The sequence below is a fragment of the Calliphora vicina genome, chromosome 2 (genome assembly GCF_958450345.1).
Source record: "Calliphora vicina chromosome 2, idCalVici1.1, whole genome shotgun sequence".
Lineage (NCBI taxonomy): Eukaryota > Metazoa > Arthropoda > Insecta > Diptera > Calliphoridae > Calliphora > Calliphora vicina.
The window spans coordinates 46,030,938-46,050,686 of NC_088781.1; the positions used below are offsets into that span (position 1 = coordinate 46,030,938).

The 19,749-nt window shown below is 29.9% G+C and overlaps 2 protein-coding genes across 2 annotated transcripts; one reads left to right on the top strand and one right to left on the bottom strand.

Annotated features, from left to right (window-relative positions):
- The first annotated feature begins 2,174 nt into the window (after positions 1 to 2,174).
- Positions 2,175 to 2,726, top strand: LOC135950429 (uncharacterized). The gene has a single exon (XM_065499971.1). The coding sequence runs from the start codon at positions 2,175 to 2,177 to the stop codon at positions 2,724 to 2,726; it is 552 nt and encodes a 183-aa protein (XP_065356043.1).
- Positions 2,727 to 10,528: 7,802 nt separating this feature from the next.
- pkaap (A-kinase anchoring protein pkaap) lies at positions 10,529 to 14,749 on the bottom strand. The gene is made up of 3 exons (XM_065502024.1): positions 14,529 to 14,749; positions 13,889 to 14,275; positions 10,529 to 12,540 (listed from the first exon to the last, which is right to left on the bottom strand). Exons 1-3 carry the CDS (start codon positions 14,554 to 14,556, stop codon positions 10,736 to 10,738), a joined length of 2,220 nt encoding a protein of 739 aa, XP_065358096.1. The 5' UTR covers positions 14,557 to 14,749; the 3' UTR covers positions 10,529 to 10,735.
- Between the last annotated feature and the right edge of the window lie 5,000 nt (positions 14,750 to 19,749).

Genomic DNA, 19,749 nt, shown 5'->3' on the forward strand with positions numbered 1-19,749 from the left:
GCCTTTTGTGGCGAAGTTAAGGACTGAACAAAATATCGAATGGTTGACGGTTCATAGAGCCTCCCTAACAATAATCTACATTTATATACATATATAAGAAATTAAACGGATTTACAAATGTAAATAGTGCCAGTATTTGTACAAAATTATTAGTGCCAGAGCTAGGCTTAAGGACAGGCACGACAATGCCACAAAAATTCAGCGAAGATGAATCTAATTTTAAAATATTGACAACGATGAATCATGGATTAATTAATACTAGGATCGCCTGGTGACCGACTTTTATGGAAAGAATTTTTAAATTTGTTTTTATATTGTGCACATCTAGGGAAAAAAACCTTGTAAACCATATATGTTTCATCAATATTGGCGGACAATAACATACTTAAAAGTCTACCACAAAAATACTGGCCTATTTATATATAAGATGAAACATAACGTAACACCTGAAGTCTGTTTGGACATTTTGAAGACAAATTTATTTCCTAGCAAATCAAACATGTTAAATTTTAACAATTTCAGACGCGTTATTGGCATTCATCTCTTAATTGATAAAGAACTACACACAAACTTCATTTAATTGCCATGGAAAGATGGGAAGGAGACCATACAAATCTAACTTAATATCGATATGACACGATTTGTGATAAATCTGAGAATCTAAGACACCTCATATCGGTCATTACTGGACTCTGAACAACGACTTCTTTAGAATGACGAGGAAGAAGAGGAGACCACTCAAAATCTTCTCTGTCATTGTCCGACATTTGGGGACCTAAGACATATAATTTTTACAAAACCCGACTATCAAGAGGACATTTAGATAAGACCACCTGCATTAGAACAAGATGACGGCGGCCAAGAATCATAGGATGAATGCAGCGACGCACAATTGGACCCAAGTGAGTGCTTAGGACGGCTACCAATTAAAGCTAACCTATTAAATGTAGATACATAGTTCTAGAGGATCAAAGAACCATCATTACCGATTATTATTATTAAGAGCGAGGCTTCAAGCTCTGCGACCCATAGGATCTTTTGTACGGCCCTTACCTTCATCATGACAGGTTCAGGCCACTTATGAAGACAATTATCCTGTTAGATGAAAGAAAAAACATCAAAAGGATCCATTAAGGCCTTTCGAGATATTTCAAGCTGCTGGTCGCCAACATTAGACAAGTAATCAGAGGTTTAACCGTGCTGTTTGCAAAATCTGCACTGTTTTGTCCCATCGTTGCCTTAAGTAAATTGGTGGTATCTAAGACCACATGACCAATAAATAATCAGGTAAGTATTCTCAAATCGATCCGAATATGAATAGTTTGTCCTGCCTGAGTCCAGACAAGTTACCCCAATGACGGAGAAATTCCGATTCAACACAAGATCCAAATCTTTCTATAGAGTATCCACATGGGATACCAAAGAAAGGTTCAGGTCCAATGAAAGTTTGCCGGCCACCTCTATTGGTCCAGCAATCAGCCCGTTCTTTCCCCTCGTTTTTTTTTTTTAAAGCAAACACAAACTGCGAAGCTTTTTGCTTGTCTGCAGAAACACCCAGAGTCTCTTGCAGGAATCGAACCCGCAACCCCTGGATTGATAGTCCAGTACACTATCGTCAAATGACCAGATACCCAGCACAATGTCAGATCGTTATGCTGACCAAGTTCATTCAAAGATGTAACGCTCCAGACCTCACCTCCTAGGAATATTAGGCCATAAGTGCCGCCTGGCTATCTGACAGAACAAATATCCAAACTCCCCTTAATAAATACAGATTAATAAGCTACAATTTCAAAATTACATAATTACTAAATATGTCCACTATTGCCTATGTCCACTTGAAAAAATATGTATGAATACTTTTGAACGTCTGCCTGTTATTTCAATAGTTTAAATTTCTACAAATGAAAGACAGCATCTACAATTGAGGATTGCTTTGCCACATTTTTAAAGATGTTGATTCGTGTTTTGTGAAAAACTAAGCTTCACTTGTGTTGCAAACGTTTAAAGATCCAGTTCATACATACGGATTACTTAACAATTTAACGAATCAAGTTAACATACCAAATCAATGGCTTTTAGGTGAGTACTCATCAAGGAATTTAACCAACAAATAGATGAAAAAATTCCTAGATTAACCATAAAAAGTTTTAATTTTTTCACCCTAAAATAAAATGGCGGGACATTTTGTTAGACTTATAATCCTTATGGCCATGGGCTTAGGTGCTATGTATATGCTGCATTTATTGGCTCAAGATTGGAACAAAATAAGACGTCCTATACCGCAAGCTGTTACAAGATTTCTAACGGGTGCCAGTGCAAATCTAGATAGTTTTATAACACGCGGCAAACGTGATCTAAGCCATAAAAATCATCCAAATCGCCGCAAATCTCTACAAGGAAATGAAATCAAAAGAAATAACAGCACAGCTGTAACTATCGATTGGAAACGTATACTAGCTCGTGATCCCTTTGAGTGTCTGCAATCATTGGTTTGTCAACTTTTGTCGGGTGCCGAAAAGAATTCTCATGAGGCTTTGCTGATGTGTGATTTTCTGGAAGAAAATATTAGCGTAGCTCCCGCTAAAATCGGTCGAGCATTTAGTCGTGGTTTGGCTTATCGTGGTCGTACCGAACGCTGTTATGAGGAATATCCATTTTGTTGGTATTCAGCTAAAACTATGCTAAAAATGTTAAGGTGGTTTTCCGATACGGTGCGAAATTAGTCATAGTTAAGATTTAGTTGTGTAAGCTATTGTTATGATTTTAGAATAATCTTAAGTATGAAATGTATTTCAGAATAATTGTTCAAATATTTTGTTTACCTATAATTAATTGGTTATTGTTTCGCTTGTGTTATAGAAACAGCTAGTTAATTTCTTCAATTAATTTAAACTAAATAGTATGATCAAAATGTAAAAAAAACATACGTAACATTATATCAGGATAATTACAATTGTAAGCAGTTTTCAAAAAATAATAAAATATATAACATTAAAATGCGAGTATTAAACATATTCACCCTTATCGTGGTTGGCGTCGGACCTTACGCATTCCAAAATTTTTAAAACTTGGTACACAAATTCTTTATGGACATACAAAATTTTAAATTCGCTTTTGTTTGTTTTTATCGGATTTCAAGGTTGAAGAATGGCGTGAAATCGCTAAATTTTTTACAACATTGGTCTCATGTTAATGCTTATGTACCTTAGTTTCAATATATTTTCCTAAAAATCCATTTCTTTTGAACACAGGATATTGAATCAAAAAATTTTTTTGAATAAAGGATATCTCAAACTTCTGTAACTTCAATTATTTAAAAATGTTTAAATTTTAAGCTTGTAAAATATTCAGACTGGGACCATGAGAGGATTTCCAGATAATAAACATTTAATAAAAATATCCCAATATTTCGAAGAACTAAAACAACAAAAATACCATCGGCACGACGCACGGTGCTTTGTCTCATAGACAAAAAAAGTTTGGTCTCAAAATATAATAAAATATATATTGATCGATAGCTAACAACACAACACAAATAAATTTTTAGGAATTGGTTTTATTTGACTCTCCTAGACTTACCAGAGGTCGCTCAAAAATTATGAATTGCTTTAACAAAATAATTCTCAAAAATTATTAGTATGTTCAAAACGCTTATCGGCCAAGTTATTAACGAATTTAGATATTTTGAGTATTTATATAAAAAATCGATTTTTGGGCAGAAATATAAGTGATCACAGATCGATCTCCTTTTCTTGATTAAACGCTTATTGGCCAAGTTATTAGCAAATTTAGATATTTTGAGTTTTTATATAAAAAAAATCGATTTTTGGTCAGAAATATGAGTGAGCACAGATCGAGCTCTTTTTCTTGATTAAACGCTTATTGACCAAGTTATTAGCGAATTTAGATATTTTGAGTTTTTTATATAAAAAATCGAATTTTGGTCAGAAATATGAGTGATCACAGATCGAGCTCCTTTTCTTGATTAAACGCTTATTGGCCAAGTTACTAACGATTTTAGATATTTTGAGTTGTTATATAAAAAAATCGATTTTTGTTCAGAAATATGAGTGATCACAGATCGATCTCCTTTTCTTGATTAAACGCTTATTGGCCAAGTTATTAACAAATTTAGATATTTTGAGTTTTTATATATCGATTTTTGGTCAGAAATATGAGTGATCACAGATCGATCTCCTAATCACAGATCGAGCTCTTTTTCTTGATTAAATGCTTATTGGCCAAGTTATTAGCGAATGTAGATATTTTGAGTTTTTATATAAAAAAATCGATTTTTGGTCAGAAATATGAGTGATCACAGATCGATCTCCTTTTCTTGATTGAACGCTTATTGGCCAAGTTACTAACGATTTTAGATATTTTGAGATTTTATATAAAAAAATCGATTTTTGATCAGTAATATGAGTGATCACAGATCGAGCTCCTTTTCTTGATTAAACGCTTATTGGCCAATATATTAGCAAATTTAGATATTTTGAGGTTTTATATAAAAAATCGATTTTTGGCCAGAAATATGAGTGATCAAAAATCGAGCTCCTTTTCTTGATTAAACGATTATTGGCCAAGTTATTAACGGATTTAGAATGTAGAAAACATTGAAATACATACTTTTAATTAGATTTTTAAAGTTTAGGGAATCCCCTTGTATAAAAAATGTGTTTGCATCCTCTAAATAAATTTTTTTGTATGACAACGAATGATTAATTTTATTTGTTATGTAATTTTATTTCAATGGATATTTTCTCGTGATCTCGTTTTCGAATTTTAATTAATAACACACTGCTACAAAAAAAAGCGACCTAATGGGGGTTGTAGGCCTAGGTGAGGCATACTAAAACCATTTTCAAAGATTTTGAAACACCCTCAAAATTTTGAGTTATTTTGAAAAAACTGTTTAAGGGTAGGTCGTAGTACTTTACACATTTTTATACCGATTTAAAAATTGTAAAAAATTGTGGATAGTCAAAAAATAAAGCTTTCATAAAATGTATGCATAAAATTTATTTTCCAAAAAAATGTTTAAGTTTTTATGAAAAGTTTCGCTTTATTTTTCTTACGAACATTTAAAAACAAAGCCAAATAGGTGCTGCCGTTATTCGATTTTAGATAAATCGAAAAAAGTGGGCGTGGTCAATTTTTCCAGCAGTAAAACCCTAAGTTGGACTATGACCAACATTTATAAAAAAAATTTCTAAATCGGTCCGGCCGTTCTCAACTGATGCAATTACCAACGAACGACATTTGAAATAGACGTGTCCTTGGTCCGTTTTTTCAAAAATTTAAATTTTCTTAACTAAGGTATTTTATTTTGGTATACAAAATTTCAAAGCTCTATGACAACTCCTTCTATTTTTGTGTGAGATTTTAAATTATAATGATTTTTGTTAAAATAAAAATTAAAGTGTTTTTATTACTATTTTGGAACCATTATTTCTAATTTGTCTTGCTTTTTCACACATCGAAGTTCTAACTGGTAAAGTGTTCATTTATTGTTTAAAACTGAGTTTGTTCGTTTTTATTTTCACTTAATGTTACAATTTTGAACTTACCCTTTTGTGATGGGAAATTGCAGACTATGTATTGACTTAGAATATTTTTCATTTTATTTAATTGAAGTTTAAATTCCTTTTAAAAGCAAATAATAAAAAATAATAATTAATTCATAGAAGTTAGCTTTTTTGTTAAATATAAATATATATCGTTAGTTTAGTGTGCAAATGTGCTAAGTCCCTTATCATAAATTTGGTCCTTGGTTTTAAATATTTTTTCAACAAAGTTTTTATTACTTATTTGGTTTTTATATGTCCTTTTTTGGGACATAGCTTATTTTCTATTACTTATTATGTTGTTTTTAGTGGACTTAGAACATTTTCTTTTAAAGATTTTTCTTTATTATCTTTTTAACTATGTTATTTGATGTAAAGTCTCTATTGTTACTAAAGTTGCTCTCAAAAGGCAATGAAAAAAGTGTTTTATATCAGTAGTCGAGGTGATAATAAATTTCAAAATTATCAAATATTTCCTTAAAAACTTTATGATTTATGTTTTTAGTGGAAATGTAAATCCAGTTTGGCGCTATTTGATATTTAATAATGTAGTTATACTCAATTCCATTTAACTATTGGGTGTATAACTTAAAAATTAACTTAGCACGTTTACATACCACAAAATGGAGTTAGCTCTTTTGCACATTAAGCTAATGATATATGAATTTGTATTACTATGCAAATACTTACTTTCAAAGAGTTCTTGATATTTGTGTACTCATTAAAATTTCAATGAGTTTGATAAATGTAATGATTTTAATGGAGTTTTAGATCTTGATATGAAATCTTGACTTGTACGTTTTGATCTATAGATTTATTGAGAAAATAAAGTGATTACATTAAATTGTTTTTTATTAAAGATTACATATAGAAATTTTATTAAAACTTACTTTCAAAGAGTTCTTGATACATATTTGTGGTGTACTCAACAATATTTCAATGGGTTTGATAAATGTAATGATTTTAATGGAGTTTTAGATCTTGATATGAAATCTTGACTTGTACGTTTTTTGATCTATAGATTTATTGAGAAAATAAAGTGATTACATTAAATTGTTTTTTTATTAAAGTGAAATTTTATTAAAACTTGTCAATAATAATAAAAAATTGCACAATAGGTATTCAACAAAATATATAACTGTCTAATTTAAAAAAAAATTAATGATCAATATTATTCTTTAGAATATAATAACTATAATAACTGGAATGATAAAAACAAATTACAATTTAGATTTAGAGATTCGTTTTGAACTCAGTGCAAAATATCTTGTTGAATACTACAATTAATCCAAATTCATTTTTAGACAATATTAGTTTTGTTTCAAAGGGATGTGAAATCAATTACATTTCAATAAAAATTTATTTAAAATTCATTATTATTTCTTATGTTTTAAATTACTTTCTTTTATAATATTCAGATAATACAAATTTAAAGCAAATAACAATTATTTTGCATACATTTAATTTCAATGTTTTCTTTCTTTGAATATAACAAAAATAAAATTTAAATTTTATAATAATATAAAAAAATAACATAAAATATAACATATTTAAAATACGTATGGAATGTTAAAGTTTAAAAATTAGGTAAATTTGTAAAAAAAAATATTGTATTGTTTAAAAAAACTTGTGCATAAATTCATTGTATGATAAAATGTTTTTTTTTTGTTATAAAATTATAATATTATTTTAAATAAATAAAGAAATGGTAAGTGAAATATTTTAAAATTCTAGAAATTCGAGATAATTAAAAAAAATAATAATATTTTTTTATTTACGTATATGGCAATCCAACTTTTTGCATTTTGGTTTTATTTAAAAATAGTTTTCCCATACAAATGTTTGGTTGTTTATATGTAATTGAAGTACTTAAAAGGGAAAATGAAGAATACTTTTCAAATTTTTACCATTTTCTTAGATATATATTCTTATATGTTTTATAAAGTAGTTTATGGTTATTATATGCATATGTTATAGTCAATAATATAAATAAATATGTTTTAAAAAAATGTATGATATTAATAAATGTATTGTATGTATTTTGTTTGTATATAGAGAGACTGATCAAATGAATTTAATATGAAATATATTGTATTATGTGGTTATATGCTTTTTTATATAAATTATTATTTGAAAGTATTATATTTTGTTATAAATTTTTAGAATTATAGTAGTTAGGAAAACACAATGAACTTTTTTAAGCTAATATGTATATAAATTGCAATTACATTATTAAAACTGCACCGAATTGACCTTCTTTTTGTTATTCATAATTTTTTCGAACACTTTTGTCAATTTTAAGCGGAAGAATTTGTTGCAAAGCTATTCATATTAAATAAAAACATATTTTTGTTTAATAAAAAAAAGCATTTGGTCAATATTCTTACAGCCATACCTAAATAAATGCGTAGAGTGGGGAGTTTTCTGAAGCCCATTGTTAACATTTTATAAAAAAATATTATGTTTGTATGAACAAAATAGAGAATTAGTAAAGAAATCATTAAAAACACGTAAAAAAATAAACAAAAACCTAAATAACTGCAGTTTCTTCATCTTCTGCAGTCAACCTCACTATCTAACGCACTGCCAAATTGGATTTTCCAATAGCTCAGCGTTTCCGACGCGTTATTTCGGTATTCGGTTTCATACAAGTGATATGGGTATTTTTAACAAGTAAACAATGCTCAATGCAATTATTTAGATATGGCTGTAATAATATTATATATGATGTTCTACAGGGTTCCATTTTATGTCCCACATTTTCCATATTATATTTTCCTAACGCTGAGCATGTAGCCACAAACTTTTTATGATATAAATTGTATCTGTATATAAAAATGAATGTATGTCTGTTTATTTGTTTGTCCTTTTCATCCTCTTGCTATTTTTGTATGTATGTTAATCTATATCTAGAAGGAACAATAGGTTTCTTTTTATTTTGATATTTCGAATGGGCGTGGCACTTCCCATAAATAAGTAAATAGTTATTTAATATCTGGTGAACTATAATTGTGAAAGCCTAAAAACTTCGCGGTACCATTGTGCGCTTCTTGGCTGAACATGGTCGTGGCACCACCCATACAAAATAAATAGTTATTTTCGAATATCTGCGGAACTATAATTGTGAGTCTTAAAACTTTATACGAATCAATTTTTTATCATACAAAGTAAATAGTTATTTTCGAATATCTGGAGAACTGTAGTTGTGAAAGTCACATTTCACTTATTATTGTACATTTTTGTACATTTGTAGGTGTGGCACCCATATAATTGTGACAGTCTTGTATGGTGAGTCACCTCCCATACTAAGTAAACATTTATTTCTAAATGTCTTGAGAACTATAATTACGAGATTATTCAAACTTTGTCCGAATAGCTCTCTCATTTTACATATATTTTTTTAACTGTAAACGGGTAGCGAAGCTAGTAATGTAATAAATAATAATAGTTTGATCTTCCTCTTCATCAAAGATTATCTTCATCTTTTTACAGCATTTAAATAAAATTTTGCTTTGAGAATATTTTCATGAATATTACGAATTTAAATTCAAATATGTATTTTAAAAAGCTTATATAGTGAAAATACATTCAAAATATGAACAATTTCAATTCTATTTCAAAAATTTTTAAGTTCGAAATCCGAAAATGTAATAACATTGACCTCAAATAATACTAAAAATTGTTTTTTTAATTTAAAGATTATTTTAAGAGCTTTAAAATATTTTCGAAGATAAGTTCGAATTTTCGAACACAATATTGCAAGATCTAGAGATTATTTAAACAGTTTTAACAATTTTTCAAACATAAGTTCGAATTTGATTTTGAATTTTCGAACATAATATTGCATTGTCATGAGGAATATGGATGAATGTCAAATATTAGTCTATTCGGACATTAAAATAAAAGGTTGTTTTAGAGAACCTTCAATATTTCGAATTTAAATTCGAATTTTTGAAGATATTTTCAAAAACTTATATACATACATATATTCTGAAACTAAATACCTTGAAAATATTTTCAAATTCAAATTCATGAAAATTTAGACTTTTTAACGTTTTAGTACGAAATTGGAAAATGTAAGAAATTGATATTTAATATTAATTTATAAATTTAGAGATTATTTTAACAGCTTTAACAATTTATCGAAGATAAGTTATACATTTCGAACTTAAATTGTCTTTGCATTGTGAACATGTAAATGCATGAATGCCAAATTTCAACCTATTCGGTGTCTCTAGGATTTGAGTTTTTTGAAAAAAAAATAACATACATTTTGTGCTGCCCAATTATGGACCGATTTTCTAGATTTTCAATAGCCTATTTTTTTAAAGCATATTGTTATGTTGATAATACTTTTGAAAGTTGATTTCAACAGACTGAATCGAAATGTACTCTCCCTGATGAATTGAAGCCAGTTAATGGTTATGTTTTGATATGGATTTTTCTATTCTATGTAAAATATGCAAATAGTACCAATATTGCAAAGTTTCAACAACATTGTGGCGGTGTCTCCAAACATTAGAGATTTAGTTATTTAATACATTTAACAATAGCTTATCTAAGGACAGTTTTACAGTAATTAAGCAATTTGTTTAAATAAATACTTTCAGCTTAATAATGTTCATATATAATATGTTTTCCAATATATAATTATTATTATTATGATTAATATATTATTGTTCATAAAGCGAGTATACGATTTCAAGAAAATATTTTAGTTTTTAGAAACATTTGAGATAAATATTGTATATTAAGCATATAAATTTTGTGCTTGAAAATAGAGAGATTATAATAACAGTTTACAAATCCTTAGTATACGTAAATATGTATAAAAATATTTATAAAGTAAAAGCAAAGACTAACTCCGCTTATACAATTTGTGAATATGAGATTTGATAATAAATAAAAGGTAAAAAAAATGTATTTAATATTTGAGTTTCTTAAAATAAAATAATTGAATTGGAATAAAAAATTAATTTGAGATTTAGTTTTGAACTAAAAAACTATGACTTTTTTTTGTTGTGGTTTTGTAAATTCTTATCACTGTAAATTTGTTTTCATTATTGCTTTGTTATACATGAATGCATATAAAATTCATACAACCCATAACATGTATTTAGAAAGAAAGAAAAGAATCATAAATAATAAAAAAAAATGAAAACTTACTAAGACTTTTTTGTGTGATTTTCTTCGCCTTGGCGCATGGTAACATTGGTGACATCTTTCACTATCATTTCGGCCACCTGCCAGGCGATTTCCTCTTGTACATTATCATCGGGTAAATGAACCAATTTACGCATAGCATTTTTAATTTTATTACCATTTAATGCCAAAGACCAATTGTGCGTTGATTTCAAGGATGTGTGATGCAAGGCATCTGAGGGTGAGATGAAATCTCGTTCATAACGACCTAAAGAGTTGACGCGACCGAATTTCAAATTGTTACTATTAGAGCGATGCCACAGCAAGTCGGGATTGGTTAATTGGGACGAGTCAATATTCAAGTGGAATTGTTTTAGATGGGACGAGTGGCTGTCCATGGATGCTAATAAGGTGTTGTGTTGTGAGATGGGTAATTTCTTATCTAGCGTACAATCCGATAAGGTTTTACGATGTCTATTGGCGGTTTTGTCACTAACACAACGACGCAATGGTTTATGCAGGGATTGAAATTTATTAAGGTTTTCTTTGTGTTCGCCGTCATCTTCGATGCGTGTTTTAAGTTCATTTAAATAGTTGGCAAATAACGAAGATTTCAAAAACAATTTCAAATATTTGCATTCTAAATATTTGGCAGCCACTCTTAGAGGCAAATCGAAACAGTAAAACACCAAACCTTCGCTACAAATACAGGATTCTACATGAGATCGTAATTTGTTTGAAGACCACAATTTTAGCTCATTTTGCAAGGAGAAAAATTTCTCATAAATTATCATGGCATCAGATTGGGCCTCTTTTTCGTTGCGTACTTGTGGCTCCTGAGACAAATAACTTTTGCGATAATTTATGGCGGAGGACCAAAAATCTAAACAATCTCTCTCTTGATGCTGTTCCAGATATTCCATCAAATAGAACAGTGTTACCTCACTGTGTAAGATATCGTTGATATTTAAATTATGGCTTTGTATTAATTCCACGCAATATTTTGCATAATAGGTACTTTGTAGAAAATCATTTAGGTATTCCTTCTCCAACTGGTTGAGGATGAATTGCTGAGCCTCTGTAAAGCAATCCGAGGTAATGGCACAGTTTTCTTCCTCCTGTTCTTTTTTGCACAATATCAAGGAAATCTTTGATAGTATATCAACCGGTATTTCTATATGCTGTGGCGAATTGCCGCTTAAGTATTTCTGATATATGGTTAGGGCATCCTGTACACTGGCCATTGATATTACAACACATTCGGAAATTTCCGTAAAGTTGCTAGTTAAACTACACAGCGATAGTTCTGAGGAAGCTTTATAAGTGGTAGTAGTAGTATTCTTATCATTACATTTAGTTAGTTGTTTACTTGTTTCTGCATAGATTTGAGATTTTTCATCATCGGTTAAGGGTTTGCGCATGGTTAAATCGCACAATGTTTTTAATTCAGGTACAATGCTACTATCATTATCTGAGCCATCTGCTCCAACACATGACGCAGCTGCAGCAGCATGCGCTTCACTTAAATCATTACGTTGCTGCTGCAGCATTATATTATCATCTGTATCATTATTGCTGCTTGCTTGTGCCATTTCTTGTACAACGTCTGTGGACTCCTCAGGTATTTGTTGTGCCACCAGTTTGAGTTTTTGTTCTTTACGCAATTGTGCTAAAGCGGCATTTTTAAAATTTTCTGTATCTAAGTAGAATTTGATTAAAGGCAAAGCGTTACGTTTTTCTAAAAATTGAACAAAATAACTGAGGCAATTTGGTTCATTGACTATGGATGTGACGGACATCGAAAGACGGGAATGGTATTTGAAAATGTCTGGAAAAATAAGTGCATTTTAAAATAAGTTAAAATGATTCAATCGAAAGCTCCTGTCATAAAATTATAGCCAGTTTTAAATTTAGAACTAGTAAACTTTTAGATAAAGATTAAAAATACTTTTAGTTGAAAAAAATCGAAGTAATTTGTTGGTAAATTTTCCCGATTAGCAATTGAACCAGGACCGATATATTGATGCATTTATCATGTTTATAATAGGTCAAAAACACAAAAATCTTATAAAAGATTTGAGTGCTGGTGGTGATTTTGACACGGAAGACAATGATCGGCCCGGCCAGCCAAAAAAGTTGGACCAAGAATTAGAGGCATTACTCCATGAAGATTGTTGTCAAACTCAACAAGAACTTGCAAAATCATTGGGAGCTACACAATCAGCGATTTCAAAATGTTTGCGAGCAGCTGGATTCATCCGAAAACAGAGAAATTGGATACCATACGAATTGAAGCTGACAGATCTTGAAAACCGATTTTGTATGGAGCTTGAATGCTATAAATGAAAATCATTTTTGCACTGAATCATTACTTGCGATGAAAAATGGATCTATTACTATAACCCGAAGCATAAGAGAACGTATGTGAAGCCGGTTAACCAGCCCAATCGACACAAAAGCTAAATATTCATGGCGCTAAGGTAATGCTCTGTATTTGATGGGACCAAAAGAGTTCTATCTATTATGAGCTGCTGAAATTTGACCATACCATCACAGGGAACCTGTACCGAACACAACTGATTCGTTTGAAGCGAGCATTGTCCAAAAAACGCCTAGAATATGTGTTAGACATGAAATATTCCATCATGACAACACTCGTGTTTGGGAAGTTTTGCCCCACCGCCTTATATGGCATACTTTGTCCATTCCGATTACTATTTGTTTTGATCGATGCAGAACGCTCATGTGTACTTGGGGTCTATACTCTTTCCCTTCGGCAGCCCTACGTGAGTGTAATTTCGTTAGGTTTTACAAACTGTCAAATCAATGAATTTGTATAGCCTATCAGGCTATCAGCTGAACTCATTTTCATTAAATATTTAAGGTTTATACCTATATAACTATGCAGTAGTTTCTATATAAATTGTTCATTTACGAGAATTAGTAATTCTAATTGAATAATATGAACATTATATTAAAATATATGCCACATAAACTAAAACCAACAAAATCTTCTTATAAAACCATGCTGACATTTACAATTTCAACAATAATTAATAATTTCCCACATTTTTAATTACTACTAATAAACATAAACCTAACTACAAATTTACCCATATGACATTTAATAATAATAATTCCCCATGAAATACGTACGTGAGTATAATTAAATTTACCTTCATCAAATTCAACAATTGAATTTAAAGCCAGTGCAGAGGCCGCAGCAGCACCTACGACTTGATTACAACCACCATTACTAAGTGCACCTAAGCTTAAAGCACCATAACTAACAGCATCTTCCTCCGAGCCCCCTGCACTTGATGCTGTCATCAACAGGCCCAAATTAGCTAACTCTTCAAGAAAAACTTCATCACAAAAACTGGAAGTCGAACGTAGTGAATGACGTTTTACAGAGGCAGCAGTAGTAGCAGAGGATGACGATAGGTCATCTAAAGCACCACCAGCGCTATCAGTTTCATCAACATTAGTATTTACACCATTCTTGTTGTTGTTTGTGCTGTAGTATTGTTCATTTTCATTAGTATTTGTAGAACCAGCACGACCTAAAAATATTAAACAAAATTTAATAAACGAAAATAAATGTATAAATAAATGTCTGTCTGCCAAACATGCAATTAACTATCACAACAACAAACACAATGACATTGGTTAGAAATTCCAATCATTTCTTTTTTCGGTAGTTTGGCACCAATTATTTATTCTTTCTTTTATTGCTGACCATCAACTTTTATTTTATTTATTATTAAAATTACATTGTTGTTGTAATAGTTGGGAGACATGAAAAAAAATATTTACTTTTCTGTCTTTTGAAATATTTCAACATTTTCTACTGCTTTCATTCGTTGTTATTCCGTAGATTTTCATAAAATCTTCTTGTTAATTACATTTATTTGCTTTTACTTTTCTATATAAACAGGTAATTGTAATATTTTATTATTTGTTTTGCAAAATTTTGTACACAATTTTTGTTTTCTATGACCAATGCACTAAAAAAATTTCTCCGAGACGTAAATATTTGCTACTTCTTGTCAAAATGTAATATTCACTGAGAATTGTTAGCCCTATAGGTGACATATGAGGAAACAGAAATGTTGCCATATGAACAAAAATTAAAAATAATTGTAACGTATCGGCGGGTGGATTTCCGTTAATTTTAAATGTTGTTGTTATATTCTAAAACTATGGAAAAGTCTTAAGAATTTGAGTAAAATTACGTTAATTTAATAAAGATAATAAATATACTCTAGTTTTTTTTCAGTTATAAAAATAAATAAAATAAAATGACATTCTTGGATATAGAGGTGGATACCGAGTTGGAAAAAATAATATAAACAAGAAGAATTTGTTTGGACCCATATTTTTTCAAAAACGAAATATGTATTAGAATTCGTTAGCTATCTAAATTAATGCTAATTTTAATTTATGTGATACAGTCAGCATATATTCTTGGAACAAATAAACTCTTTGTTCCGCAATTTACCTCGAATTTAAATGTCCAAAAAATCGTGAGGTAGTTATTGTAAGAACTCAACAATAACCTCGAATTTAAATGTCCAAAAAATCGTGAGGTAGTTATTGTAAGAACTCAACAATAACCCCTTTCATCATGGAATCTTTCTCCTAGCCATTTTAGCTTGAGACCCTGTAATCTAGGACAGATACACAGAATATGTTGTTGTTGCTCCTCAGCTCACGCCATTGCAATCTCCCAACACCACCTTCACGAGGAAACCAAGGTTCTATCGGTCAAGGAACACAACCGGAGGAGTCATTCAAACTTCAACATCACACATTTAGAGTACGGAAATACGAGGAGAGCATACAGTGGTATGTGCAGGATCCATTTGATCGCCGCTCGTATATGACAGCATTGAACGACATTCACAGAGACGTCATCAATTCCGCGGTAACAAGAATTGGTCCAGCATGTGGTCCTCATGACACCCTACTCATATTCAACTGTTCAACCAACCCTACTTCAGCACAATTTCTTGGACTTCAAGAACATGCAGAACCCCCTGATTGAATATTGTAAAATTGTTTATGCTGCTACAACACAAATATGTTCCACTGTCTCTAGTACCTCACTATATTCACACATCCTACAGAAGTCTTGTGCGCCCATATCCTATTTACCAATGAAGGCTCCAATTGATTGTTATCATTCCTCCTGAGACTTTTCCTGTTGCCTTTACATCCAACTTTGGCCAAACAGCCCTGGACTTCCTGCAATCCGTCCTACTACACCAGGATTGGTTCGTAGTGTCCCGGAATCTTGTGAACATCAACCTATAGTACTGGCATATAGGAGGTTTAAGCTCACAGTCCCTATTAATATAGTCCAGATCCGAACCCTGTCTGCCCAGTTCATCTGCTATCTCATTTCTCAAACTCCAGACTTTGATGTCCTCATCTACTATATAAACTCCGGCTCCAGTATCAGATTCCATCTTGGACCCATCAGTGAAAACTGCACCCCCTTCATTGCAACCATAAGCAATAATGGTACTTAAAAACGATGTGTAAATACAGTTAAATATGCCTAGTTGTAGTCCCTAATTCTTAACAGTAGAATTCCTGCATGTATGGTAGGCACTGATACCCCTTTTAAGACTTTCCTGAGTATTCTTCTTCCATGATAAGTTGTAATCAAGGAGGGTGCCTAAATACTTGGCTCCCTCACCTCCTCCTATATTTCCGTTTCCGTTGGATTTACACCCAGGCCATTTGGTTGAGAATCACAACGTCGTCATATATAAGTAGTAATAATAAACTAGATTTATTTAGAGGGTTTAGAACATAAAATTATGTTTTATTGATAATATTTAATTATGTATATTTTATGTATGTTTTTGTATATATATATTTTTTTTTATTTCTGTATGTATGCATATTTGTTACGGTATACTAATTAAATTATAAATAGGCTAATTTTATATTAATTTTATTTTTTCAATAATAATATTTTAATTTTTTTTTATATTTAAGACATTAAATGTTTATTTTTTCTTTATTTTAAATTGTTGCTTACACATAAGTATGTATATATGTTTATATATAAAATTAATAGCAAAAAAATGCAGCTTTTTGCGATTTCTTTTAAATATGGTTTTATATTATTTTAAATATTTTTTATTTTTTTTTGGTAATTTTTAAATATTTTTTTTCTTATAAATCAAAATTACAAAAACGTTTAACTTTTATTTATTAGATGTATTTTTTAAAGTTACGATTATTTGTTTTGTTCTTGACAAACAAAATAATTTGCTAATATTTTTTTTTTTACATATTTGTTTAGTTAAATGAATTTTTTAATGATTTTTGTTTAAAGTAAAATAAAAAATAATTTCATAGAAATCAATAATTTATGTATGTTTATGATGATTTTAAAAAAAATTTTGCTAAAAAAATATTTTGTTTTTTAAATAAAATAAACAATTTACTGATTTATTGAATGCTTATATTTTTGGAATTTTATTTTTTTATATATAGTTAATTTTTTATTTAATTTAAATATAGTTTTTCATTGTATACAAACAAGAACACATTTTATTTAATGTCTATAAGAAAAAATTCATTTGAATACATATCAAGAACTAACAGCGAAAATATCTTAACCAATAATATATTCGATATGATTTTTTAAACAAATCGGTTATTTAGTTTACATAAGGCCTGTTTCATAATGTCGAAAGAATGTGAATGATTCGAACAAATTTGTATGTAAACTATTCGAAAGAATTAAAAAAACTGAGTGTTTTTCATACAAATTTTATCGACTCATTTTTCTTTCGACATCGTGGAACAGGCAGATAATCTTTTAATTTTATAACAAAACAATTTTAGCTTCAATGCTCATCGCACGCAAACAATTATAAAAAAAGCTTTGTTATGGACTTAAGATATTTTCGAGGTTAGGGCTCAATATATTTGTCTCATTTCCCCAGGGATTTCCATTAGTATATATAATAGATGTAAGAATATTAAAACAGTAAAGCAGATAAATCAAATTATAAAATATTGTATTAATTTTTAATAAAAAAAAACATTTTAGATGAAAGCATTTTAACATTCTATAATTTCAAATTAATCTTCAAACGTTTCATCTGCAACGAATTTGTTTAAATTTCCAATTAAGTTTAAAAATTTCGCCCGCATTGATCTAGAGCCATTGCTTTTGTTGTAGTTTTATTTATAAGCTGGTGTTCGAATTTATTTCACCTTTCGAAATTGAATTAAACTTTAATTTAACTCTTAATCATTCATTAAAAGCATTAATTACTAATTTGTTATGCTTATTTGCTTGTATGTATTGCAATCATTTCATTGGGAACTAATTCCATATTGAATCATTAAAATTATCCAAATAAAATGAAGTAAACAATTCCAATTAAATGAGAGGATTTGAATGAATCTAAAGTATTAGTTCCTTTGGTAATTTAAATTGTATTTAATTCCAATACGAATGCAAGAATTAGCCCGCTGTATAACAAAATAAAAATATTTCAAGGCTACTGAATCCGAAAAGGTCACAGTCATAAATATGTTACTTCTTAAGACTCCGGAAAACGTTGACCTTTCAATTTATTTTTGAAGAAAAAAAGTAGTTATTGGTTAAATCAAGGACCTACGTCGATTCATCCAACGTTTCTATGTTTTAATTGTGACATATTTGAGAAGGTACGTAAGAAGACATATTGTTGTGATGGAGAACCTTTCCAAGGTTAAATTAATTGTACGCTAAAAACGATGGCGATCTCAGAGCTATTGATACGGGAGAAAATACATACAAATTGGTTTGGAGCCTTAAAAATAACAACAAAAATAGAGCAAAAGCACTAACAACTTTGTCATAACGAAGTAATAACACAAATAAATCGAGTCTATACCTGATAATTTCTTATCTTGAAGGTCATTTTGACGTTTATCATGTATAGACATAGGGGTAATTTTAATGAATAAATTCTGAATTCAGAATGAACGTATTTGTTTTATTTGTGGAATTTTGATGCATAATATGCTTTAACGAACGTCGAGGAGACTTTTATTACGATCGTATTTTATTAAAAAAAAACATGGGTGCATTAAAAAAAATGCTCCCAAAATTACCACAAAATTCAAAAATATTTGTTGTAACACTGCAATAATGTTGCGGTAGTTGTAATCCTTGCTAGGAATACTAAAGATTCCATGTTATTTAACAACTAAAAACCGGCTGTCATAGCAACATATAAACTCCCTGTTCTGTAAACCGAATCCGAGAAATGTGTTCACATATTTACTTGTTTTAATTTCGAGTGAACAAGCGGTTACTGCGCCACTCAATCCGAAAACTAAAATGTTCGAAATTGTGTGCTAAATACATTGTAATTCGAAACGATTTCCTTTCAAATCGAATTAGGGAGTAACCCCCTGTTTCAATATACAAAATCGTACAATTTGCAGAACATAAATTTGTCAACTATCAGGCCTGTCACAGATTTTGTTCGGAATGGTATCAATTCCGTAGTTTTTATTCCAATCGATTTCGTTTTATGTTCTTCAGATTCCGTGTAGTTTATTAATTCCAAAAAATTTATTATTTCTGTATTTCTGATTTTAATTTGACAGCGTTTTTTATATTAAAACAAAAGTGAAGTTTTTGGTACAGAATTCCGATCGAAAGTGGAATTAATTCCGTATTTTGCTTATTCAGAAAAAGTAAATATCTTTCGTAATGAAACCATTCCGATCGAATGTGGAAAATTCCGCAGTTCGATGTTAAGAACTGCGGCGTAATTGTTTGTTTTTGAAACTCGCTCGTTTTTTATCAGCCCAATTATGAATAAAAATTCCGCGGGAGTTTTTTCCCTTTTCTCATTTTTCCTATTCAATTTCAATGAGAAAAAACTCCCGGGGAACAAACTCCCGCGGAATTTTTTATTCATAATTGGGCTGTATATAACTCGACTTATGGAAAAGGACGTTTGTCGTTTTTACAATTTGAAATAAATATTCAAAATTTAGCTTAAACAAT

Excerpts from the sequence above, each read along its gene's own strand:
- LOC135950429 (XM_065499971.1), top strand. The coding sequence starts at position 2,175 with ATGGCGGGACATTTTGTTAGACTTATAATCCTTATGGCCATGGGCTTA.
- pkaap (XM_065502024.1), bottom strand. The coding sequence starts at position 14,556 with ATGTTGAAATATTTCAAAAGACAGAAAA. Across the intron at positions 14,276-14,528 it reads ATATTTCAAAAGACAGAAAA|GTCGTGCTGGTTCTACAAAT; the intron begins GTAAATATTTTT and ends TAATATTTTTAG. Across the intron at positions 12,541-13,888 it reads AATTGTTGAATTTGATGAAG|ACATTTTCAAATACCATTCC; the intron begins GTAAATTTAATT and ends TTATTTTTCCAG.